We start from the raw sequence: 26,817 nt of genomic DNA, 5'->3' as shown, positions 1-26,817 counted from the left end.
CTTCCGAGTTCAAGCGATTCTCCTGCCTTAGCCTTCTGAATAGCTAGGACTACAGGCACATGCCACCACGCCCAGCTACTTTTTGTGTTTTCAGTAGAGATGGGGTTTCACCATGTTGGCCAGGCTGGTCTCGAACTCCTGACCTCATGATCCGCCCACCTCTGCCTCCCAAAGTGCTGGGATTACAGGCCTGAGCCCCCGTGCCCAGCCAGAAACTGGTATCTTTGCCCAAAAGAGACACTTGGACCTTCGAGGGTTCCCAGCAGCTCTTGAGAACCAACGCAGGAAAGTAGGGGCAGTGGTTTCTGTTATGAACCTCTCCCACATTCCCACTCCTTGGTTACTTCTTCTGATGAGGATGGATTCCATAGCTTAGACCAGTAGCTGCCTCACTGAAGTGATCTATTACTGTGTGTTAACTGGTAGATTGCTAGCAAACTGAAACACTGAGTGGTTTTTTGAAAAATGTATATGCCATATTTCAAAATAAACCTGTTTATAGGAATTCCTGTTTGAGAGTGAGTATCGTTTAAAAAAGAAAAATGTAAAATCATGGCCTATTAAAAATAGAACCTTCAATTTCTGATCCATAATGCTTATATTTAAAAATACATCAGGTGTGTTTCATGGGGAACTAGTTGTGCTGGAAAAGAAAGGGACAGGAGATGCTTTTGTAATATTGTTTTAGAGCTCAAGGAAACCAAAGCACTGTTTTATAGGCTGAGGCATGCATGGCTGGTGAATGTGAAGAGGAAATGAACAATGTGTGAGATTAACTTGTGGCTATCCATGGCTGTAAAAATGCATTAGTGGTGTTGACAGTGGTTAGTAGGCCTTTGCAACTCAGTTATTGCTGCTGTGTATGTGTGTTCTTCCACCTTTGAGTCAATCAAGTGATGCTGTAATAAAAATTCTGAACTTCGCTTCAGGACAGCTCAGAGGGAAAACATGAGTCAAGAAAGATGCACTATTTAATGGTCCTCACTAACAGCAGTTTAAAAACAGGGCTCACTCAAGCACTAGCAGACTAGTAGCAAAATTGCTATCCAGGGTGAATTGCGTTTTGAGTGGTTCCGGTAGAACTATATTGTCCAATATGGTAGCCACTAGCCCCATGTGAGTATTGACCACTTGCAATGTGGCTAAACCAAATTGAGATGCGCTATAAATGTAAAATACAGACTTTTGAAGACATAGTACAGAAAAAAAAGGAAAATGTAAAATAGCTTATTAATAATTTTCATATTGATTACATGTTCAAATAACAATTTTTCAATAGATTGGGTTAAATAAAACATGTTACAATTTATTTTGCCCATTTCTTTACCTTTTTAATGTGGCTACTAGAAAATCCTAAATTATGTATATGACTCTCATTATATTCCTTTTTTTTTTTTTTTTTTCGAGACACAGTCTCGCTCTGTCGCCCAGGCTGGAGTGCAGTGGCGCGGTCTCAGCTCACTGCAACCTCCACCTCCCTGGTTCACGCCACTCTCCTGCCTCAGCCTCCTGAGTAGCTAGGATTACAGGCGCCTGCCACCACGCCCAGTTGATTTTTTTGTATTTTTAGTAGAGACGGGGTTACATTGTGTTAGCTGGATGGTCTTGATCTCCTGACCTCGTGATCTGCCTGCCTCAGCCTCCCAAAGTGCTGGGATTATAGGCATGAGCCACCTCACCGGGCTGACTCTCATTGGATGTGCTGCTCTAGAATAAGAAAGAATGTCTGCATAGTTTTTGTTTTTTGTAGAGATGGGGTCTTGCTGTGTTGCCCAGGCTGGTCTCAAACTCCTGCACTCAAGCAATCATCCAGCCTTGGCCTTCCAAAGCACTGGAGTTAGAAGCTTGAGCCTCTGAACTCAGCCTGTCCTCATGGTTAAAGGCAGCTTGTCAGGATCTAATAAGGAAATCTGACTGGTAATATAATGTTTTGACCATCTTGCAAGCTGCTGGCTACAACTGGGCACTCTGCAGGCAAACTGGATGGGCTTAGAATGGGCCGATTACTAAATCTTAAGTGTCCTCATTTGTAAAGTGAAGGGAGTAATGATGGACCACTCACTGCTCGATAATTAAATGGGATAATTAATGCCTCCTTGTGAGGCCTGATAGAAGATGTACTGGGGACTTCTATTACCATACTTGTCTTGGTCACCTCAGGCTGCTATAACAAAATATCACAGACTGGGTGGCTTAAACAGCAGGCATTTATTGCCTCATAGCTCTGGAGGTTGGGAAGTCTGAGATCAGAGTGCCAGCATGATTGGGTTCAGTGGAGGTAGGGAGAGAGAGAGAGAGAGAGAGATCAATCTGGTCTTTTCTTATAAGGGCATTAATCCCATCATGAGGACCCCAGCCTTACAACCTCATCTTAATCTAATCACCTCCCACAGACCCTACTCATAGCAGCATATAGAGGATTAGGGCTTCAACGTGAATTTTGGAGGGATACAAACATTCAGGCCATAACAACAACTTAAAAAGTCCAATCTCCACCAGGCATGGTGGGTTACACCTGTAATCTCAACACTTTATGAGGCCGAGGTGTGCAGATCACTCCAGGTCAGGAGTTTGAGACCAGCTTGGACAACATGGTGAAATCTCATCTTTACAAAAAATACAAAAATTACCTGGGCATGGTGGTGTGTGCCAGAAGTTCCAGCTACTCAGGAGGCTGAGGCAGGAGAATCACTTGAACTCAGGAGGTGGAGGTTGCAGTGAGCGGAGATCACACCACTGCACTCCAGCCTGGGTGACAGCAAGACTCTGTCTCAAAAAAAAAAAAAAAAAAAAAATGTTCTATCTGAGATACTGGATCCTCCAACTCTGAGTGCAAACCTTGAACCAGCGGCAGTGGCATCACTGGGAGCTTATGGGAAACCGAGAATCTCATGCTTCTTCCCAGACCTGCTGAGGCAGAATCTGTTAACCAGACTCCCAGGGGCTCAGGTACACATTCACTTTCTGCAGTACTGCCTAGGGAATTTAAAGGTGGGTAAAACACAGCCTCGCTGGCAAGGTATTCACAATCCACTGGTGCATTTGTGTGGGAATAAGAGTGAATCTAGAGAGACTAAGGCAATTATCTAGTGGGCTGTTAGGCGGCTCCATAAAAAACACCCCTGCTCTCCAGTGATCCACAATCAACAGTGAGATGACAAAGGAGTCAAACAGATGGAGATAAAAAATACCAGCTTTGTCACTGATAGAACTGTTGGAGAGCATGGCTTAGGTATGTGACTTCCTGCCACTGAGTTCCAGAAGTAGGGAGACTCACTCACCAATACCTAAGCAGTGTCTCCCCAAAAGAATAAGGACAGGGAAAGAGCATACCCAGGGTACTTGTTTTTTTTTATTGCTATCAAACGAGCAAATTGCCAAGCTTAGCAGTTTAAACAAATTTAGCCCACAGTTCTGCAGGTCAGAAATCTGGTGGTGCTGTACTAGATTCTCTGCTCAGAGCTTCACAAGGCCAAAACTCCAGAGGTTGGCTAACCTGAGGCCTTACTTGAAGGCTTTAGGGAGAAATTCACCTCCAAGCTCATGCAGGTGGCTGGCAGAATGCAATTCCATGGGGCTGTAGCATGGTGGCCCCTATTTCCTTGCTGGCTGTCAACCAGGGGTCACCCTCAGCATCTAGAGACTGCTCTCTAGTTCTTGCAAGTGCCTGCTCTGTCTTCCAGCTACAACGCTGACTTCACTTCTGTCCCAGCCTGAGAAAACACTGTGTTTGTAATGGTCTCCTGTGATTAGATTAGGGCTACCAGGAAAATCTCTCTGTTGCGTGAGTCAAAGCCAACTGATTAGTAACCTTAATTACATATACAAAAAAAAAATCTCTTTTTTTTTCCATGTAACATAACCAGAGCATGATCCCTCATCATATTCCCAGCCCCAGGGATTAGGGTGGAAAGTTTGAGGGGTTCATTTTATGCTTCTGCCTTCTACAACTGGTTTCTGCTTCCAATGCTACTAACCAGATAATTCAATCTTTTATGGTGGAGGAAGAATGAGGGTGTAAAAAGAGGTCAAGAGTTTTACACTAAGGAATGTTGTTCCACATAGAAACCTGAAGCCAGGGAAGGGGTGGTTCCACTACCTCCTCTCACCCGCCCCACCCCCAATATATTTAAATAGCTATAACCCAAAACACATTATAATTCAAGTCACACAAGAGATGTGGAGGTGATGATGAAGCATGTGATTGGTCTTTGAGAGGCAATTTCACCTGAGGCAGAAGAATCTGCCCCCCTCCAAGATGAGGACAGGAAGGGTGACTCTTAATCCTGCAGGACTGTGCTAAAGACCTTGCATTGAATTCCAGATGCCCAGGAGAACATGGTTGGCAGAACTATGGTGTGGGAGACTAATCTGGAAGTACTGTGTACAATTAGCAGGAACCCCCTTTCTCAGAGATCTTTGTAAGAAATCAGCAGAGAGGTAGTGAGAACTTGAACCAGAATGATGTCAATAGGAATTGAAAGGTGGGGGCTGAATTGTTATCAACCAAAGAAACAAAAAAGAGCCCTTGGCAACAGACTGAATGAGGGCAAAGATCAATTCATGGATCCAAGTCTGGAACTGGGAGAATGATGGTGCAGTGGGGAAAACAAGAGGAAGACCTGGGTTGAAGTGGAAGCTGATGAATTTTATCTTCAGTAAAATACACATGGCAAACACTAATTTTCTCAGGTTGCTTCCATCTTACACACATGCACACATACACATACACCTCTCAACACTGGTCTTTCCCTCCTTCTGCTACCCCACCAGTTTCCCTCCCTCCTCCAACATGTTTCATTCTCTCCTTCCCTACATCCCATTTGCTTTCTACTCTCTGCTCCATTTCTGCTGCTGCCACTCAACTGAATCTCTTCTGGCAAATATTATATGGCACTCTCTGTAGACAAATCCAGTGGAATATTTTCAGTCCTTGTTTTCATGGCCCCTTTGTGGGCTTTGGGACATGGCTTTCCTCCAAACCTAGCATTTTCCTTTATTCTTTTCTTACTTTTCTTTTTTTTTTTAAATTTTTTAAATTTATTTATTTATTTATTATTTAGAGACGGAGTCTCACCCTGTCTCCTAGGCTGGAGTACAACGGTGCAATCTTAGCTCACCGCAACCTCCACCTCCCGGGTTCTAGTGATTCTCCTGCCTCAGCCTCTTGAATAGTTGGGATTACAGGTGTCCACCACCATGTCTGGCTAATTTTTGCATTTTTAGTAGAGATGGGGTTTCACCACGTTAGTGAGGCTGGTCTTGAACTCCTGACCTTAGGTGATCCACTCGCCTTGGCCTCCCAAAGTGCTGGGATTACAGGCATGAGCCACTGTGCCCAGCTGCATTTTCCTTTATTATTATTCCTTATTCCCTCCTCTTTATTTTCCTAGCTCCATCTCCTTGATTGCTCCCTCTTCTGCTCACCCCTGGAATGTTGATAATCCCAGAACCCGTGAATGGTCTCTTCTCACTGGAAACAGTCTCTGAAACTACCATAGTTTGACTGTACCATAGATACAATCTGAAACTACCATAGATATTCTGAGGATGTTCAGCTCATTATTTCTAAATGAAACCTCTCCCCAGAATTTCTGTTTTCCGCACCAGCACCTCCTATTCTGTTCTGGGCATCCAAAGCTCAGAGAGACAACTCTCTCCAAACCCACTGTTTCCGATCTTCTCTACTGCTATTAATGGACAGATGTTGGGGAAACTCCTCCCCCTCCCTCACCTCAACCCCCTCTTTCATCTCCATTGCTTCTACCTTAATCCAGATCCTCATGACCCCTTGTCTGACAACTGCAGTAGCTCCCCACTCCTCATCTCTACCCCCTCCAACTCACCGAGCTGTTGTTGACAGACTTATTTTTCTAAAATATATATTAATGTTTTTATTTCCCAGTTTGGCTTTGATATATCAATTTCCCTCATGTTGAAGTTCACATTTCCTCAGGTTGCATGTGCTTCCAATGACCTATCTATGTCCATGTATTTGTGAACTGCCACACTCTCTCCCCACCGCACCAACCTGGTCTCAAACCTATGCCCAACCACACTGGAACTGACACACTGATGTGTTTCGTAAACTCACGCCCTTGCTCATGATGCTTATTCAGCCCAGAGCACCATCTCCCCACCCCACCGTCACCTCCCTAAACCCCTCCTGTAGCGCTTTGAACGACCTACAAATCTACCCAACCTCCAAAAGTCAAGTCAAAAATCACCTCTGCTAGGAAGGAAGCCTTTCTTGAGCCCACCAGGGGCTGCTGGCCCCTCTTCCTCTTACATTCCCTCCCACCAGTTCCTGGGACCCTGGACATGTGTCCACCAGCAGCCATGACACTTCTTTTCTCTCATCTGTTTGGCCTTTGTCACCAGTGAGCCTAGCACCTTGCCTGGGACAGAGGTAGCGTTCAAGGAATGCTGAAGGCAAGTGAATCAAATACCTCGTATCTAGAAAAGTCCTAAAGATGCCCTTTTGAACTAATGGAGGTGGGGAAAGACTAAAACACCATTTTATATTATCATCAATGTAAAAGCTTCTCAGCCAAATGGACCTTGGCTTTGTCCTCAAACTCTGTGGATGACAGAAATGACTTTAAAATCTGACTCCTAAAGATAGGAGGTTTGCATGGTGAAGAATTTCCAAGATACCTTCTGATCCAGACCCTGAGACAGCAGAGGATAAAAGTGAAAGATGAGATCAGAGTTAATTTTTTAGAACTCTACCAAGGATACCCACAAAAATAAATCATCATGATCAAAAAGGAACATAGCTTACTATGCATGTGGTCCTATATGTAGATATGAATGTGTGTGTGTGTGTGTGTGTGTGTGTAGGTCAAGAGTAATGTGAATTTGGGCAAGCTCCCTGAACTCTCCAAGGGTGAGGCTTCTTATCTGTAAAATGGGGATAGCAATGATGTTCTTGCAAGGATTAAATCAGGCAAAGTATATAAAAGCACTTCACCATTGCCTGGCATATAATTACACTCAATAGGGGATGTAGGGAAGAGAGAAAGAGCGAGCACGCGAGCAAGCACGCTGGAGGATGAGCTACCAGATTCATTGTTCACTGTCATAAACACACACAACCTTTCCTCTCTTGCAGTTTGGGTTCTGGCATCTTTAACAGCTTCATGGGTAAATCACTTCAGACCTCCACAGGTGCTACTTCACCTGGGCAGCAGTTTCTCACCGCCCCCCACCCCTTCCCCCTCCCCAATTTAACCACATTTGCTATGTTCTCAAGGCTGCTGATACACAATAGTTTTTAAGAGTTACCATAGTTTTCAAAATCCCCTCATTTTTGCCCTTGTTTTTGGGTTTAAAAAATCCTGGCTTTTTCCTCAGAATTGCTGAATTATTAAGTGTGTAGATGAACTTGTGTTTTCTTGCTCTCCTACTCCAGTTTCTTAGACTCAGACACGGAAAAGCTTCTCTGGGTCTCAAGAGAGAATTTCCAGGGTGGCGTGGTTCCGCTGGGTGTGCTGTCTGGTCAGTCTTACCGTTGTGGATTCCACACCCCCACCCCACTGCCCCCAACACCTATTAAAACTGAGCTGACATAACTTCAGGATACATTTGCTATTTCTTACCTTATTCACAATCCGTGCAAATGATTATTTCTCTGCCTCGCTCTTTAAAAAGTCTTCATGGAGTCATTTTATCTACTTGTAAACCACAATCTCAGGTTTTTTTTTTTTTTTTTTTTGGATGCTCCTTCGAGACTATACATATTTAATTCCTTTCATATTTCATCATAGACCAGTCCTTCAGAACCTCTTATTTTACTTGTTCCTTTAACTTTGGCAAAAATATAAGACCAAAGAAGCTGCAAGTCTTGTTTTCCTACCTATTTAAACAGCATCTAGAAATCTGAAGAAATTCTCTCCTTTCTTATTTTAAAAGTTAAAAAAAAAAACACACACACACACACAGCATACTAAATATTGTGGCATGGAGTTGAAAGCTTTAGGTCTGCAGCATTTGAAATGCTCAAATCCTGTCTTTGAAGAATAGTATTTCCTCTTCGTGACTCAGTGCTGTTACCAATACACAAGGCTGATAGAGTAATTTCAGATTCACAACATTATATGTAGATATTCAAAGGAAGGAAAAAGAGCTTCATGCGACTTAGCTTAATGGGTTTCCCTATAGTTGTAAATGTATAAAGTGATCCATATTTGAGAATTATCATATAACAATTATTTCTAATAATAATTGATATAATCTATTAGAACTTGTGAGAGGTTTCGATGTAAATAATTTGCCTGCCTAGCAGAGAGAAGGGAAGGAGAGTAAGCAGGGGAAAATGTTTCTAAAATGTCCTATCATTGGAAGTAAATGATCATAAATGTTTTTGCATTAAGTTAGGGTTTGGTTTTAATTTTACCTTGAATTCTAATGTTCCTACACCTTCCAAATATATTTTAAATCTTCATTGAACAAATCATATTTTAATCACACACAGAGCTTAAAAGAGGTGATTCTACAACAGATATTCAGTATTAGCTAGCGAAGGAGAACATTGGTTGAAGGTACCTAAAACCACGTGCATAAGGAACAGTTTATTTCTTATTTGGTGATTTACTATTTTAAGTCATTTTTGTGTCAAAGCTATAAAAATCTCCAGTGCTAAAAAGTGTGAGAAGAAATGAGCTAGCCAAAAAAAAAAAAAAAGTCAGGGGAGAGTTAATTTTAAAATTTGCATTATTTTTATTTTCCTACTTTGTTATTTCAGAATGCATACTTGGAATGAATCCTCCTAGAGACGTCCACGGTATGTTACATCCCAAGTTATATTTTTAGATAAAATAAGCACCTTCATATGTGTATATGATTTTATATCTATGTATCTCTATGTATAACTTGTGATATAATGTAACCAAATAATTAAGGCTGTTTTTGCTGATTCCAATATACTTAAAAGCAGTTCTCCATATTGTAAATGTTATACCATATAAAATATTTCAATGAAAGCTTAAATGATACCCTCAGTTCTACAGCGTTTACCATAGGTGCATTCTGCTGCTATTAAATGTCTCTATACAACTCTCTAAAAACAAAATACAGCGTGGCTTCTCTTATAGCCCAGTTTATTACCTGTGTTATAGCAGTGGTAATGCAAAATTTTTATGAGAGTAAAATGTTTACTAAGCATTCCTAAATTTTAAAAAGATTAATTTTAAAATGTCCTCAGCTTGCTACTTGTGAGGTACACAATGGATTTATGAAGTGAAAGTGAAATAATCACACATTAACCATAGCATCCCACAGAAACATTCAGATGGAGGAAGGATGTAATGGAAGAACGAAGGGCTCTCCCCCCTCCCATAGTCATTAGATTTGAAAAGTGAAGTAATCTCAAAGCCACTTAAGATGAAAAAAATGTTTAAATTCCAATGCTCAAAACTGATAGTGTGTATGGCAGGTGATTTGTACACACATTACTCCTTATCAAAATTGTTTTCCATCCCTGTGACATCAATACAAACTGCAGCTATTTGGTTCCAAACCATAGCAAGATACATTGTTTTTTAAAATGTAAATGGTCATTTAAAATAGAAATAATTCTTTTAGACGTATGACATTTTTACAAATGTAATTTTGGAAATATATTGCTCGCAAAGGGTAATTTTAAGAGAATTGTTGAGATTCTAATCCCATCTTTATGCATATTTTGGGGAGGCTTTTGTAAGAGCAAAAATGTAAAATATTTAGTTATCTTCTGAGACCACCTATAGTTATTTACCTAAAGTTGTAGAAGGAAAACGTCAATGAACTGTTACTGTTTTCCAATTAAATTATTTCTCTTCCAACTAACCAAGTACTATTTTTAAAATCCACTGCGGAAACTTACATTTCATTCCTGTTGTGAACCTTTTTAAATTCTCCTCCCTCCCTCTCCCCGCAACAAAATGTGGAAAAATCTGTCACGTAGCATCCGCCCAACGTATCCCTTCGTTGTATTTTTAAAAAATTTTGCATTATGACAAGGTAAATTCTAGCATTACTCCAGGGAAACACTGGCAACGAACCTGGGAATGTTTCCTTTCCTTTCTCCCTTAGACAGGCAAAGGAAGGGGAATTCTATATTGTCGCTAAAATGAGCGCTCTTGGTGGAAAGGAATTTCCTCACTTCGTACACGCTATGGCTGTCCTTGAGAGTGCAGGCTCCGTAAAATGCCCGGCAGACTAAGGGGTTCCCTGTCCCCCGAGCCAGTGCCTCTTTCCATTCATCTTAGATCCTCAGTAAGGAGGGGCCCAGGTTGGTCTGTTTCTTGTTTTCAAGAGCGCACCGCGCTGCGCAGTTACAGCCTGCGCCGCTCCCGGGAAACCCAAATGCCCCGCGATGCCATCGAGTCAAGGAGCAAAAGCTTTGATTGCTATCAGCTTTTTGTCGGGCTTCAAACTTGGGATTTATCGGTTGAAACTCCTAGCTGAGCAGCTCCCACAACGCTGCCTCAGAAGGCTAAACTCGGTGCATGCAAGGCTGGGACCAACTTTCCTTACTGGATAAGGGAACTTGACTCCCTCCTGGGAGACTGCAGCCCACTCCGACTCGCAGCCCCCTCGCAGGGTTCATGGTTTTAGGCAAGTGGCCCGAGACCCAGAGGAGCCTCCCTGGACCTCTCCGAGGGGTAAATCACCCGAGTCTATTATTTCCCCTGGAGTCAAAGGCTACTTTTGGAGCCGCTACACCCTCATGTTCCCTCCCGCATCTCGAGGGTCCCAGGGGATGCACTTGGGGGTGGCCCCAGGAGCCCTGGGTAGGATCTCGGAGAAATGCATTGGAGAGCAGGCGAAAAGATTTCCCTTGCCCACAACTTGACTCTCGAACGGGCCGCGTCCAAACCCGCAGGCAAAGGCGCTGCGGCCCCTGCGGGCGGGCGCGATGCACTCTGCTCAGGGACAGAGTTAGAAAGTGGACGTCTGGGGGATTTTACAACTGTAATTAGACTTAAAAAATCATTTTAAAAGAAAAACATACTAAGTTTTCTTTCCGAGACCCCAGGTCCATTGAAACAAAACTGCACTCGGGTGCTGGCAGTGGCCGGGGGAGCGGAGGCCGCGGGCCGCCCGCCTTAGTCCTGGAAGCCCGGGCTCCTGGAGCACAGACACCCAAGAACGGGTAGAGGTGGGCCCCAGGCATAGGGACTTCGGGAAGAGACCCCTGACCGGGCTGCACAGCGGGGAGTCCCGGTCCGAGGGTCCCCAGCCCGGCCGGCTGCGACTCCGGATTGGAACCTCGGAGACGCGCCGTGGCCGCTCCAGCTCAAGTGGGCTCTGGCGGCGGCTTCCTGTCTTTTCTCCTGGAACTCCAGTTCTTCCCGGGCGACCTGAAGGCCACGAAGGGGGCCGCAGAGCCCCGCGCCGTCGGGGGCGTTCCGGGCGCACCCGGGGCTGCGCGCGGCGTCCATCGAGGGCGGCTGCTGCCCCCTGGCGACCGCTCGGGCCCGCGGCGCGTCCCGACAGCTCCGCGCAGTCCTGGCCCGCCCGGGAAAGGCCTCCATGCCAGCCAGCCTCGGCCCCCTCCTGCGTCCGGGCCCGCGGCAACGCCCGGGGACAGTCCCTGCGCGGCAGCGGCCCCAGCACCCTAGCCCTGGGGGAGAGAGGAGCGGGTGTCAGGGTCCCCGTGGGGTTTGGCAAGGAACCCCCGCGCGGGTAGCTGAATTGAGAGGCTCCGCGGGAACCGCAAAGAAGCCCGTGGTGGAGCTGGGTCCCAGTCCCTGGACTGGGTCGCAGCCCCGGGGTGAATGAGAGGCCCCGGGACGTGCAGAGCCCGGCAGGGAGGGCGTGGAGGGCCCCGCCGGGTGGGGTCGGAGTTGGCCGCGCGCGCCGGGCTGGGGGCGGGGCCCTCGGGAGCTCCGCGAAAATGCCCGCAGCGCCGCGGGGACCTGCTCAGGGGGAAGCGGCCGCCCGCGCGCGAAGCCGGGGTGGGTTTTCACCTGGGGCCGCTCGCGCGCGCGGGGGCGGGGAGAGGAACGGGGGCCGCTTCCGGGGAGCCTGAGGGGAGACGCGGGGCCCGGGCGAGCTGTCCGGCTGCTGCGGGGGCCGGCGCTACGAGGCCCGGGAGCAAGTCGCGCGGCTGCTTTCAACTTTCCTTCCAGTCGCACGTTCTTGGGGTCTTTCCTGACTAGGAAACTCCTCGCGGGCCGCTGGCGCACACAGCAAGGGTGAGGCGCGCGGCGGGATCGAGCCGCGGCCCAGGCGTAGCAGTAAAAAACACCCATTACAGAAACCGACCCGAGGGAAGACGCTGAGAGCAAACAGCACGCGCGGACGCCGTCCGGCCTCATGCAGTGAATCTGCGCCGCTTCACCGCAGCTGCCAGCCAGACGGTGCAGGAGCGCGGAGCGGCTCCCCCGGGCCCCGCGGCCGAGTCGCACCCGCGCCCTGGAAGCGGAGGCCTGGCCGGGGGCAGCCGCGCAGCATCTGGGGCCGCCCGCGGGCTGCAGCCCCGGTTCGGGAGCCTAGTGGCGGCCACTGCGACTGCCTGCAGCGGGTCGCGGAGCCGGGCCCTCCTCGGGCCGGCGGGGCCTGCTTGCTTTTCCCAAGTCTCCGGACCGTGTCCACTCGCGGAGCCGCACAAGCCCGCGTGTGGCTGCGGGAAGGGGTCCGCACGCGGGCGGGGCCCCGGGCCAGCATGCAGGCGTGGGTGCGGGGGCGCGGGCGGCGCGGGGGTGGCAGCCGACTCCCCTCCCGGGCTGCGTACAGTAGCGCGCGGCGGCGGGGGCGCGCGGGCCAATTCCAGGAGCAGGCGGCCGCGAGCCGCGCCCTGGCTGATACCGGAAAGGCCTGTGATTGGCCGCCGGCCGCCCCTATGCAAACGAGCTGAGGGAATGGAATTCCTCCGGCCGGGCTTACAGTAAAAGCACGTTCATTTCCAGGCACTCTCATTCATAGAGCCAGCGGGCGCGGGCGGGACGGGCGCCCCGCGGCCGGACCCAGCCAGGGCACCACGCTGCCCGGCCCTGCGCCGCCAGGCACTTCTTCCCGGGGCTCCTAGGGACGCCAGAAGGAAGTCAACCTCTGCTGCTTCTCCTTGGCCTGCGTTGGACCTTCCTTTTTTTGTGTTTTTTTGTTTTTGTTTTTCCCCTCTTTCTTCCTTTTGAATTAACTGGCTTCTTGGCTGGATGTTTTCAACTTCTTTCCTGGCTGCGAACTTTTCCCCGATTGTTTTCCTTTTACAACAGCGGGAGAAAGTGCGCTGTTGTCCGGGGCGAGCCGTGAAGTTGCGTGTGCATAGCAGTGTGAGTGGCGGGGTGTGCGTGCGTGTGTAACCCGAGCCGCCCGATCTGTTTCGATCTGCACCGCGGAGCCCTCCCTCAAGGCCCGCTCCACCTGCTGCGGTTACGCGGCACTCGTGGGTGTTCGTGCCTCGGAGCAGCTAACCGGCGGGCGCTGGGCGACAGTGGAGGAGTATCGTCTCGCTGCCGCCCGAGTCGGGGCTGAGTCACCCAGCTGATGTAGACAGTGGCTGGCTTCCGAAGAGTGCGTGTTTGCGAGTGTGTGACTCTGCGGCTGCTCAACTCCCACCAAACCACAGGACCAGCCACAAACTTAACCAACATCCCAAACCCGAGTTCACAGATGTGGGAGAGCTATAGTACCCTGAGTGTAATCGACTGGGCCTTCTTCTTATGATTATTAAGATTAGCTGAAGATCTTTGAAACGCTGAATTTTCTGCACTGAGCGTTTTGACAGAATTCATTGAGTGAACGGAGAACATGACAAGTACTTCTAGTTCAGCACTGCTCCAACTACTGAAGCTGATTTTCAAGGCTACTTAAAAAAATCTGCAGCTTACATTAATGGATTTCTGTTGTGTTTAAATTCTCCACAGATTGTATTGTAAATATTTTATGAAGTAGAGCATATGTATATATTTATATATACGTGCACATACATTAGTAGCACGACCTTTGGAAGTCGCAGCTCTTGCTTTTCGGGACTGAAGCCAGTTTTGCATGATAAAAGCGGCCTTGTTATGGGAGATACTTGTGTTCTGTTGGGACTTTAGACAAAACTCACCTGCAAAAAACTGACAGGCGTTAACTACTGGAACTTCCAAATAATGTGTTTGCTGGTCGTTTTACTCTTCGCATAAATATTTTAGGAAGTGTATGAGAATTTTGCCTTCAGGAACTTTTGTAACAGCCAAAGACTGAACTTAACCTCTGCAAGCAAGATTCGAGGAAGATAGTCTCCACTTTTTAATGCACTAAGCAGTCGGTTGCTAGGAGCCCATCCTGGGTCGGAGGCCGATCGGCAGAACCAGAACTTTTCCCCCTCCTGGACTGTTAGTAACTTAGTCTCCCTCCTCCCCTAACCACCCCCGCCCCCCCGCAGTAATAAAGGCCCCTGAACGTGTATGTTGGTCTCCCGGGAGCTGCTTGCTGAAGATCCGCGCCCCTGTCGCCGTCTGGTAGGAGCTGTTTGCAGGGTCCTAACTCAATCGGCTTGTTGTGATGCGTATCCCCGTAGATGCCAGCACGAGCCGCCGCTTCACGCCGCCTTCCACCGCGCTGAGCCCAGGCAAGATGAGCGAGGCGTTGCCGCTGGGCGCCCCGGACGCCGGCGCTGCCCTGGCCGGCAAGCTGAGGAGCGGCGACCGCAGCATGGTGGAGGTGCTGGCCGACCACCCGGGCGAGCTGGTGCGCACCGACAGCCCCAACTTCCTCTGCTCCGTGCTGCCTACGCACTGGCGCTGCAACAAGACCCTGCCCATCGCTTTCAAGGTATTGGCCCGGAGAGGGTGGTGGGAGGACAGGCGGAGGCCGGCGAGGCCGGGGGAGATCCGCGAGGGCAGCGGCCAGGCGGGCGGGGCCGGATTCTAGAAAGGGGCCCCCGCAGCCCCGGGTGGGTCTTCCTAGCTTGGGATGCGGGGGGATGCTGTGTTGCCGTGGCGACCCTCGGGAGGCACTCGTCTCAGCTTTCTGGGGCGGCCTCCCAGGAGGGCTGAAAACATCAGGGTGCCCCCAAAGACATCCACTGGGGGCCGGTCGGAACCTCCCTGGCAGGGGTCTTAGCTTTGATACAAAGTAGAAAAAGTTGTAACCCAGCCCGGCAGAGACAGCCCGTCTGCTAACTTACTGCTGCCCCTACCGCTGGATTAACACCCAAACCATTTTGTCTTCCTCACATGAAGGCATCAGGAAATAAACTCGTGTGACTTTTCTGCCTTCAAGTCAGTGAAAAGAAACTAACAAGGGAAACTGTCAGGGATTTTCTTTCCCCCTTCTCCAACCGCCCTATAGGAATTAGCATGTCCAAAGTCCACAGCGGGCGTAGTTAAGTTTGCAAAAGTTTTCTGAAGAGTTCTCTGAGTTTTTTAGCCTGCTCCTGCCAGAAGCCGCAAGTAGCGAATCCTGTTTCTTTTCCCGGAACCGTTCTGAATGCTATCATCACCTCACCTAGATTAAGCCCGGGGCAGCGAAAGGTGAAGAGGCTGTCTTTGGAGAGCTGGGGGTCCCAGCGGCCCGCTTTCCTGCTAGAGGAGGGGGCGGCGCGTAGCTGGAAACTTCAGCGCAGCGGCTCCAAAGGTCTCCCTTCGCTTTTCACCCCGATCATTCCAAGAGCTTTCAGCTGCCTTTAAAAACCTTGGCCTTCAACAGGGGTATGAAAACAACCCCAGGCGTTTCTAAACAACCACCCTACTACCCTAGCAGCAAGCAGTAGGAATTTAATTTCTGCAGTGGAGATTCTGTTTTGTCTTTGGTGGGTTTGAAAAGATGCGACTAAGTAAAATCAGTGCAGGTCATTTCCTGTTCATTTAAAGGGCTAATCAAGGCAGGTGGTTCCCAGTGTAAAGCTACTTAAAAAAAAAAAAAAAGTTTAAATAATTGTCCCCTTTAAGGGGAGATTAAGTTTTTTATAGATCCAGGCCTCAGCTGGGTCTTGATCTTATTACAACGAATAATATTCACTTTTTAAAAAAGTATTGTTGCGGTTATTTTTAAGCTTTATACAGTTTCCACACTTAGATTGTGATTTCTAAAACAAAACGAAATTTGCAGTTGGCTTTGTCTACAGATTTGCCTCTTTTTCCACTCACTTTTCTAAAAGCAGTTTTCTGTTTTTTGTTTTTTAGTGGGAGTGGAAATGCGGAGAAGGAACGTGGCGGGTTGCTTGACTCTTTTTTCCCTCCCTCCGTTTACTTAGATTTGGGTTTGGGAGACCATTTTACTTTTAAATCATTCTAACCCTTTGCATAAATGGAATCAGCGGTGACTCTTTAGGGCACCCGCATTGAGAGGGGACCCAACAGGGTTGGGCCATGGGGTCACTATCAGATAAAGAGCAGAGGCAAGACGGGCTGATAACCACCAAAGGGCAGTAAAACCTGGCTGCCCCAATGCACTAGGGCTCTAAGAGATTTGTGGCTTCCTTTGGGGTGAAAATCAGGGTCTCTTCTGAACTCCCTCCTCTGCCAGGAAACCCACACTCAAATATATTAAAAGACTAAATGATTAATAAAGAAGCTTCAGGAATTGGAGCAATTCAGAGTCTCAGGTCATTACATGAAAGTATTTATTTTCTTCTAAAAAATGAAAAATTATACATATTGCTTTTATGAACCGTCAGAATTCTTTCTAGCAGAAACCATAATCACAGAGTTTCCTTTTTAAAATGATTTTTGGCAATTCACTTAAAAACAATTTATTTTACTGAGTGATAATCTATAGGCTACTAAAAATCAAAATACAGATCTCTTGAAAAACATTCAAGCAGGTCCCCTGAGAACATTTGGGGGAAAGGAAAGAATAGCAGAGAAATCAGACCATTTGATTAATATCTGTCACCACCCCAATCCTCATAAAAAGAGGCTTCTTCCTCCAGGAGACCTGCTCACTGCATAACTAGAAGAATAGACAAAATGTTCAGTGAGACAGCAAACGTGAAGGGATAAAACATTAGGGATAAAAGCAAGCAAAACATCAAAACCTGCCTACATCCTGGGCTCATTTACTGTGTGTCCCTGGCTTCACTCTATCCGCCCACCCAACCACCTCCCAAGCAGCTTCAACAGAAATTATTACTTTAAAATTTGGATCTTAAATAAGCCGCAGGCAATCTCCCTAGGAAGTTAACCAGTAAATAATTATTATATTCCCCATGATAAAGAGAAGCAAATGTGAAACAGTGATAAGGCCTGATGATATTGATGAAACGATCATTGAAGGGCTTCTTAGGAGTATCCTGAAGTTCTGTAGGAAAATCCTCTATGTCAATCTTCTGAACTAAAGAGAGATTTAAAATTATGAATTTTCTTTAAAATAGATTACAATAACCCTACTTGCTTATTTTGAACCCCAACCTGTTCTCCCCCTACTCCTTCCCTCCCATGGAACACCTTTATTTATAGAGTATGAGAGATACTTGTTTTTTACTACTAAGAAAACCTTACATTTGCTGTGTGTTTTGCTGTATTTACAGAAGTAGCCTAAAGAGCTGTTTTGATGACTTAGGATGTATTTGGTAATACCAGGGTATTATAGCTTGTTTAGGCTCTGGTACACCACAGTCCAAAGACGTAAACATGCCTTCAGCAAGGAAGTTCAGAGGCCTTGGATTCTGATGGTAATATTCTTTTCATAAAAAGGAAATAAGTAATATATTTGTCGGCAAGATCACGGTCCCTAGCTATGCCTTAAATGTCATCTCAGCTGAATTCTATGTTCCACTCCACAGCCTTCTTTGAAACACTGCAAGGTTAAGGGATTTGAAGTAAATGAATTGTAACTGTAATTTCAACCTAATTAGAACTGGTTTAAAATGCCAGTTTGAACTGTGAACAGGCTAGCCAAGAACAGTATTGGGAGGTCCATGTGGTACAGAAGAGAGTTGATATTTGGCCCAACTTCCTGATACTTTAAAAACAGAGAAGTAAAACAAAATATGAGATATCTTTGGCCAGCAAGTCCCTTCTTGCCTGTTTGGTCTGTGTTAAAATGTAAATGTTTGTGTTTCCTTACCTATTGTTTATAGCTTTTCATTCCAGTTGTTTCTTTTTTTCAGTTTGAAGTTAGATATTTTTACATTCTCTCCATTTGCCCATCAGTGAAAAAACCTGTATCAAATTAGCACACATGTTAGTTTTAAATTAAAAAAAAAAACTTCTTTAACCTGGCTTAAGTATGCTTGTTAACAACTGGGCAATATACCTTATTAATGAAATTGCCCTGGATTTAATAGTTCCCCTTTACCCACCCCCCACCCCCGCACCAAAAAAAAATCCCTCAGAGATCAGTACAAGGCCAAGTAAATGATATGTAGGTGCCCAAATATCATTGATTCTGCTGCATTTAAAAAAAAAAAAAAAAAAAAAAAAGAGGAGTGGGAGTTAAACTTCTAATTTTTTTCCTTCTTAAATTCCAACATCAACAACCTTTTCTTATTCAGCCTCCATGATAATTTTATCCTATGTTTGTTTCAACTTGGCGAAGTTCTCGTGAATTTGCCAAATTACTAATGAGAATAGTATTGGAAAGATGAGAGAGGCACAGGCTTGGAGCACTGTGAGGGGAACAGCAGTAGGAGGCAGATAATTCAGAATCCATTCCTGTAGTTATAAAACAAGATTTATTTATTTTCACCTTTTTACAGATCCAGACCCCACAATGAGTTATTCAGTTTGAAACCCACGTTGTCGAGGCAGTCTCTGTGTACCTTCTGAATACTGAGTTAAAATAGAGAAGCCTGGGTTACCACAGGGAGAGGAGGATGAGGAAGTAAAAATATGTGTTCAAAAAGGGCATTTCAACACCGTGAGCTAACTTTACAAAGGGAAGTGAGAATCATGAAAAAAAGGGGAAAATTCGTTGTAAGAGACTTAAAAGAGCAAAATAAAGCAAGCCCATTTTTCGGGAATAGAAAAAAAAAAAAACAGTAACAATAACCAAATAACTGATCAGGGAGATTTATTTTAGTGATATCTTTTTAAAACAAAAAGGGAATTGTCGTATCACTGCTCTTAATTAAATGGCAACAAACACACTTATTATGGGAACTAAATAGCTAATTAGAGGGTGCTCGGGGAATAAATAGCAGAGTTTTAAACTCTCCTCTATGGAAAACATGTCCAACAATTGCAATGAAAGGATTAAAAAGAAAGATAAAAGGCCCAGACCTCGTTTGGCAGTGCAAGTTGGATAAAATAGAGGAAAATGCCTCCCTGTTTCTATGAGACTAGATTACCCTGCTGTAGTCTTGGGGTTGGAAGTACGCTCATCTCTCATAGTGAGTTAGTTCATGTTCTGTGCCACAACGACTGAAGCAGTTCTACTGAGTAAAAACAATAGATAGTCATCTGGAGGCCAAGGGAAAGGGTGATGGCTAGGCAGATCATGAAAATGGGGATCTTGAGAAACATGACTTTGATATCATACAAGTGAGTCCATGGCAGCCTTTTTTACATATAGAAAAAGAGGCCTGAAAATATATACTACAAAAAAAATTATATAGCAATTATTAAGGTAAAAATTGGGAAGTAGGAGGCAGAGGAAGGAGTGATAACAGTAGGTTGAGGAATGCTTTACTGTTACCAATTCAAAAACAGCAACCAAAAGTGATGATGTAATTGGAATGAGTAATATAAATGTCACTACTGACTTTACCATAAAGAATGTCAGAAATGATCAGAATAAATACAGCTTGGGGCATTTCAGTTTGAAGTTGTGTGACTGCTTTGAAAAATAGAAACAAAGGAAATATAGCCAATAATAAATGTCTAGACCAAGAAAATAGTTTCTAGAAGGCCTAAATGATAACCAAGAAAATGATACTATTGTTCGAAGTATCTTTAGGTCATGCTCTTTAGAGTATTTTACTTTGAAATTCATTTTCTTAACTACCTGAGTATAAAAAATATTTATCTACCAGTTTTCTCCAATATCCCTGATAAGACTTCATGCTTATTCAGTTACATTAAATAAATTCCTGGTCAAGATCAGCTGGGCTAGCAGAGGACATGAGGTTACACACCTTGGGACTCACAGATATAAAAATACAACTCAATTCTACCCCTGAATTGAGGGGAGTGCACAGAAGTGAATGTCCCGTCTTTCTGAGGTCTGTTGATTTTGTAATTAGTAAACGAAGGGTACATTTCTGATTTTTTTTTCCTGTGTGCTGGAATTCATTGCTAGTAAAACTCAAGATAATAGGAGCAAGTAGGAGGTATCAAAGATGAACTATAGAGGGACAGTTTAAGTACTTAAGAATCGTCAGCAAGATGAAATCTACTTTTAGCAGAAATAAGTTTTTTTGTTTTGTTTTTTTTTTTTTGTTCTGTTTTGTTTTCTAAAAGTAAAGTCTGGGCCTTGTTCAGCCTGTTAGTGGAGGTCTGAGCAAGTAAAAGATGGGTTAGATTATAAACTTACGAACACAGGATGTTCTGTTTCTCAAATGGGAGGAATTAAGAAGAGATGATTGTATTCAGGAGACGACATAGCTTCTCAAAATCCTTGACATCTTGCTATGGTTCGTCTTGTTCCAACTGTGCTATATGACCTAATCTGACTTTATTAGGTAAATTTAGTATATGTGTCATTATTTGAAAATTTACATATAGTTATGTATAATGTATTAGGTTGGTGCAAATGTAATTGCAGTTTTTGGAATTAAAAATTGCAAACATCGCAATTACTTTTGCACCAACCTAAAATATAATAAAAAAGTGTCTTCCCATTATAACTTTTCTGTTGTTTTGCTTACGTTATCGTTGCTATTCCTCTGCAACCTAAAAAAAATCATTGAATATACAATTAATTTTAGAATAATCACTACACAAATGCCCTAAAAGTGTATGTATAACATTCCTGATGTCTGCATTTGTCCCTTGACTGGTGTTTAGGTGGTGGCCCTAGGGGATGTTCCAGATGGCACTCTGGTCACTGTGATGGCCGGCAATGATGAAAACTACTCGGCTGAGCTTAGAAATGCTACCGCAGCCATGAAGAACCAAGTTGCAAGATTTAATGACCTCAGGTTTGTCGGTCGAAGTGGAAGAGGTACGTTATCTGTCAAAACTATGCTTGAAACACGTTTCATGGCAACAAACCCCTATTTCAAAATTCTAGTGATTTCTGTAATGGAATCGCTAGAAACTCAGTCTGTCTTAATGTTCTTATTGCTATGTCAAGCTCTTAAAAATAATTATTCGAAGTTTAATATTTTTAGCAGAATCTCTATATTATTGCTTTATGTTACTGAGTTGATTTAAGGCTGATTTGGAACATGCAACATAGGAATTGTGAATTTCAAAGAAACTCTTGAGATTTTTATTAAAATGCAAAAAATATAAAATTTACCTTAATGGAAACTAGGATTATACAATTACAATGAGGGTTCTCTCTTGGATAACAATACAAAAGCTGTTTAATGGAAACTGTTGACTTATGATCTGTGGGCTATCTGTGAAAAGTGGCAGAGTTTCGAATGACCATTTCTAATAATTTTAGGGATTTCTAGTGTATGACGTTGAAACATGGTTTCAAGCAAGCTTACCTTTTTAGAAAAAGACATGAAGAAATAATGTTAGTACCATTGATGGCAGTGTGATCTTCCTGTTGTATTTCTTTTGAATGCCTTATTTAGGAGGAGAGGTTGGGCCTGGTTAAAATTTTAGATACTAATAATATTAGAGACTGGATTATCCAAGAAATTGTTGCATTAGTTCAGCTCCATGTGTGGTTTTATTTTTCCTTGCCTTTAACCTGTTATCAAAGCATTAGAGCAGAAATAGGAATCTCGGCTTATTGTAATTTTCTCTGGTTTCCAATTATTTTCAAGTATTATGTTTTCTTTACATTGTAAGAACCAAATCATATTTTATAAACAGCAACAAGTACTAAAAGTTTAATTGAAGGAGGTAAGATAGTTTTTTTAAACTCATTTTTGGTAACATAGTACCGATTAAGCTTACAAGGTTATTGCAAGTATAATAAAAAGACTTACAGTAAATACCTAGATAACAGTAATAGTTCTTGTATTGAAAAAAATGGAAGCACCAATCAAACAACATTTAAAATAAGAGAAATTATTACTCTTTAAAAAGACATTTAAAAACAAGAAAATCTCAGTTCTCAGAGAATTTGATTAGTCAGAAAGGAGAAAGGGGTAAATGTGTGTTGATTATTTTGGTGATTATTTTTGCTATCCTAGCTATCTGGAGCACTTTCATAATAGAATCATAGCTGGAGAAAATAAAAAATTTATATAATGTGATTGAAAATTTATATTCATAGTACTATATTAATAATAGGGCAATGCAAAGAAAATTATATCCACTTTTTGAAAGCATGAGTGATGCTATAAGATATAAAAGCATAAGTCATTAAATGGGTTCACTTGTCGTATTAAAAGTCCCCACCTTTCAGTAAATGGAATTTGCATTATGATTCAGAGATGTGTGTCTAGAAAACATCTTAAAGGCTTTGGATGAGTAGCTGGCAGAGCGGGTGAGAAGCCAATAAAAAACAAAAGCCCCACAGCCTGGTCCATGCCCATCAGCCTAGCTAACTCTCTTAATTCAGTTCTTGTGGATTTCTGCTGTTAGGAATGAATAACTAAGTATCATTGAATTGCTTTTCTAGAGAAAGTATTATCATCATACTATGCGTCTGTGTGGGTCTACATGTAAGGTTTTGATCATAAAAGTTTTAAAAACGTGCCAGTGACATTTTCCCACAAGAAGTTCAGTAGTGGCTTTCCGGCAATGCACAGTAAATCAGTGATAATAAAAAAATGAGATTTTGAAAGCAGCGTGCTTTCTTTTCTGGCGTTGATGGCTGATCTTGCATCCCTCATTGGCCATTTCTGTTTTGAGTGGGTGACTAATAGGTGCTTGTGTTTACTTGGGTAACAGTGCACTGTTTCCCCAAGGTGTGGAGTGTTTGCATTTGGCTGCAGGATTTGTGCCAGTATGCCCTTGAGTTTGCATAAACCCCAAAAAGTAAAATAGCTGCAACCAAGGCTGGGCTGTCTTCCCATACTCTGGAATGAGAAAATTAATTGAAATGCCATAAATGGACAATATTTTGAACAGACTCTCCTTCCTACCAGTGATAATAAGCAATAAAAAATATAGGAACCCTAATGGAACATTTGACCTAATTATAATTACTATGGATATGAATATTGTTGGTCTTGAGAGAGAGATATATATATATATATATGTTTTTTTTTTTTTTTTGGTCAGCACTACAAAACAAATGAGCTGTCTGAAGGCCTGATTTGACTCTGTCTCATAATTTCTTTCCATAGTCATAAAATATAATTTGATTTTTCTCTTTCAAGTCTAAGTGTCAACACCAAAGCCTGCCAGATTTTTTTCTTTCTTTTTTCTTTTTTTTTTCTTTTTTTTTTTTTTTTTTTTGCAATTTGCTTCCCATTAGGAAGACAGCAGATGATTCTGACTAATTTTAACAATTAGTCTTAATCTTCCTCACTGAATCTTATCCTTTAAAAGTTTCATTATGTTTTATTAAGTGATCTTAAGACAACTGCTTCATTTTCTGTTTTTGAAAATGTGCTTGAAAGTATACCCTTGGCATGGACACACCACGCCGTGGCTCAGAAGGCCCTGGCTCTTGGCTCATCCACACTTTCAGTGCCAATTTTGAATTCTGTCAAAAGCCACCAGTCTGATGGATTCTCCAAGGGGCCTAGTACGTGGTGCAAAATGAAAGGTAGAAAAAGAAGTTCTTTTTCCGTGACCAGCTGCCAGTCCATGGGGATTGTAAACCTCGTAGAAACTGCCAGAGGTTGAACATGGAAGAGTTTTTCTCTGTTCTACAAAACGGATCTATCTGGGCGCTGGCTGCCGTCCAGGATCACAGCTCCTAACCTCGGGTTCAGTCAGTAACTGGGAAAACCTGCCTGTCCGGCTTTGACGGCCTTGCTGGCTACACTGGCCCCGTAGAAGCCTGAACCTTCTCTCTTTTCTTCCATTCCCTCCTTTTTCTCCCTGGCAGTTTAAATCTTGGTTCAGAGTGTATCTCACCCTTGGAATGTTTCTCTCTTTGATTCAGTATCTCCATGTAAATCGACCGCTCCTTTACAAAGGAGGAAGAGATAGGAACTCCCAGTAGATGAGGGTTAGGGAGCTCTGGGGACCAGGCTGAACTCCAGAGGTCATGTGAGCACAGAGGTTGTTGTTCGGAACAATTCACATTTTAGCCAAATGGACTGGGACTCCATGATACCCCCAAAAAATTGAAGTTCAGGGGCAAAAGGAATTCTCTTGGGTGAAACGAATTCACTGAGCAGCTTACATCAGTTTACATCTGCAGTTGAGGCAAGTGCTACATCACCTGCCACCTTTAGAATGCCAAGAAGGTGTATCATGGCTTCAGCTGAGAGAAATTTAAGAAATTTTAGCAATTGGTGCCCGGGCACGGTGGCTCACACCTGTAATCCCAGCACTTTGGGAGGTGGAGGTGGGTGGATCACCTGAGGTCAGGAGTTCAAGACCAGCCTGGCCAACATGGCAACACCCCCATCTCTACAAAAAATACAAAAAATTAGCCAGGTGTGGTGGCGGGTGCCTGTAATCCCAGCTACTCAGGAGGCTGAGGCAGGAGAATCACTTGAACCCAGGAGGTAGAGGTTGTAGTGAGCCGAGGTCGCGCCACTGCTCTCCAGGCTAGGCAACAAGACCAAAACTCCATCTCAAAAAAGAAAAAGAAAAAGAAATTTTAGCAATGAAACCTGTGACTGCTTCATCCTTGTTGGAGTATTTAATCAGTGGGAGAATAACTGATCAATCAGGAAATACAGCTTTAGTAATTTCATTTCAGAACCAAGCAAGAAATCTCCCCAACTGCATTTTCAGCTGCGTCGTTTATGCAGGAGGAAAGGGTCTGCTGCACATTGCTTTCTAGTTTTTTCTTAGAGTATGATTTTTAATCTTTTGGGAACATCATAGATACTTTTGAAAATCCTTTGGAAGGCTTTTTCCAAGGACAAAAAAAAAAAAAAAAGGATGTGTTCACTTACACACAGAATTTCTTATATTATTTCAGTTTCTAGGCTGCCAGAACTCGTATATGGACCTTCTGGGGATCCGCGGACCCCAGGCCAAAAATTTGTGAATTGTGAACTTTGCATTGATCGTGGAGGGCCAGCTTAGCCCTATGCCACACACAGTAGACACCCGAAAATGAATAAATACACGTACAAATGAGCTAGACATTTTCTTGAACCTGTGCTGTTTTGGTAACACCTGTGTATTTGTTATCGCCGGGGTCTGGTTCGTATAATTAAGAAAGTAGATCCCCTAGAAACCACTAGCCAGGCCTTTGGATGACCATCAGGTACGCATACATGCCATCACGGGTAAAGGGGAGAGGCCTATTCTGTCATTGAATGGACAGTCACTTCGCTCGTACTGTGTCCACACCCAGCCCTGTGAGGCCAAGTGTTCTGTGGCCTGTCAGGTTGGCGCTGAGTTTCTTGGTGGAATTTGTGTTTACATTGACCTCCCTGGAAGCTTTAATCTTGCTCACTTACAAAATAATATCCTTTCCCAACACACTGAAATTCCTTCAGTATGTTCTTTCTGTGAATATCTTCCCAGACATAATATTTATCCTGTCACAATCTGGGTTATTGCATATTTGTGTAATGTTAGTTGCTTAAGGCATTTTCGCTCTTAAATTATTTTACATTATTTGGGGTAACGTGTGGGAAGTTGCCTTTCAGGTGAGTGGAAGACTGTGGTCAAGAGGAAGAGAAGGTACATTAGGGAAGGATAAACGGTGCCGATATTCTAAACAAAGAGACATGGCTTGGCTTTATGTAGCGGTTGTTAACCAAGAGATGATCTGAATGACTCTCAGTATTATCGAAGGATCCAAGTCCTTCTCTATTCTATTACAGATTCATATAATAGAAGAAGGAAAAATTCATCTGACCTCCCCAGAGTTGTTTCACGGATAATGTTCATGGTATAAACTGGCAGTCAGATCTCCTGGAAAGAATATAAGGAAAAGGCATGTGTTATATTAAAATCAACTTTCCCATTTTCCCACTTTTTTCTGTTACATACTGATCTACACTTTAAAATAATATATATACTGAAATCTGTATTCAGATCTCACTGCGAGCAAATATAGATGAATAAAGACCTAGTCTCTGATATACCAAGCCTCAAGCAGCCCTAACAAATACTGCTTTTTGATGGGCAGGTCAAAAGCTTGCATCCATGGTCTGATGTAGAATTCATCTCTAGAGACCAAGTTTCTCATTCTGTTTCCCATTTGCCAATAAAAGGATAACAACACTTTCCTAAAGCAAGTTGCTCCCTGCCCTGCTTAAAGCCTGGGGTGGCCCAGTCATGGCAAGGACCAGCAGGAAAAGCTTTCTTGAAAACTGCTTGTGCTTGCAACAAGCAGTTTCACAGTTGATCCCTTCATAGTTTTCTTGCTGATTTTATGAAGTGTCAGGCATTGCTGATGGTGTCACACAGCTTTTTTAAATTGAGGTTATTTGTATGAACAATATTTTATAGTTTGATGGGCAGAAGCTGTACTTCTTTCCACCCACCCTCAACCCCTTCCTTGCCAGCCAGCTTGTGTTTGGTGGAGACATTTCTTTTTGGTCAGGACAGAAGACTATCAATCAGAAAGTGCCTGCAAGAGAAATAATGGTTGAGTGATTTTTAGAGCTTCCTGTTTCAGCAACAAGCATTATAGACATAAACAGTGATCCAGCCAACGGCTGTAACCCTGCTCTGGTTCTAATAAATCAGTTTTGTATTTTCTTTTTTTGTGCTGGTTGGCAAGGGGCAAGAGAGGGTGGAGAAG

General features: G+C 43.9%; 2 protein-coding genes across 5 annotated transcripts in view; one reads left to right on the top strand and one right to left on the bottom strand.

The window, feature by feature from the left end:
- Nucleotides 1-26,817, top strand: part of RUNX1 (RUNX family transcription factor 1) — a 263,884-nt gene that overhangs the window by 150,195 nt on the left and 86,872 nt on the right. For 3 of the 4 annotated variants that reach the window (XM_073010400.1, XM_007967468.3, XM_007967436.3), the window contains exons 3-5: nucleotides 8,747-8,785; nucleotides 14,495-14,748; nucleotides 20,865-21,021. In XM_073010400.1, coding sequence (XP_072866501.1) covers nucleotides 8,747-8,785; nucleotides 14,495-14,748; nucleotides 20,865-21,021 — 450 coding nt within the window. The remainder of the gene's footprint in view (nucleotides 1-8,746; nucleotides 8,786-14,494; nucleotides 14,749-20,864; nucleotides 21,022-26,817) is intronic. The other variant, XM_073010399.1, reaches the window with a different exon arrangement.
- Nucleotides 7,565-12,305, bottom strand: LOC140710189 (uncharacterized). Its single transcript, XM_073011422.1, has 3 exons — nucleotides 12,144-12,305; nucleotides 11,955-12,066; nucleotides 7,565-11,608 (listed from the first exon to the last, which is right to left on the bottom strand). Exons 1-3 carry the CDS (start codon nucleotides 12,303-12,305, stop codon nucleotides 11,091-11,093), a joined length of 792 nt encoding a protein of 263 aa, XP_072867523.1. The 3' UTR covers nucleotides 7,565-11,090.

The sequence above is a fragment of the Chlorocebus sabaeus genome, chromosome 2 (genome assembly GCF_047675955.1).
Source record: "Chlorocebus sabaeus isolate Y175 chromosome 2, mChlSab1.0.hap1, whole genome shotgun sequence".
NCBI classification, from domain to species: Eukaryota; Metazoa; Chordata; class Mammalia; order Primates; family Cercopithecidae; genus Chlorocebus; species Chlorocebus sabaeus.
Note: the sequence above shows the minus strand (reverse complement) of the source record. Positions and strands in the feature narration are given on the sequence as shown.

What these genes read in the sequence shown, in the direction of transcription:
- LOC140710189 (XM_073011422.1), bottom strand. Translation starts at nt 12,305, where the DNA reads ATGAGGCCGGACGGCGTCCGCGCGTGCTGTTTGCTCTCAGCGTCTTCC. An exon ending in GGCCCGCGAGGAGTTTCCTA is followed by an intron (nt 12,067 to 12,143) that starts GTCAGGAAAGAC and finishes CGGGCCTCGTAG; the next exon opens with CGCCGGCCCCCGCAGCAGCC. An exon ending in GCGCGCGCGAGCGGCCCCAG is followed by an intron (nt 11,609 to 11,954) that starts GTGAAAACCCAC and finishes TCTCTCCCCCAG; the next exon opens with GGCTAGGGTGCTGGGGCCGC.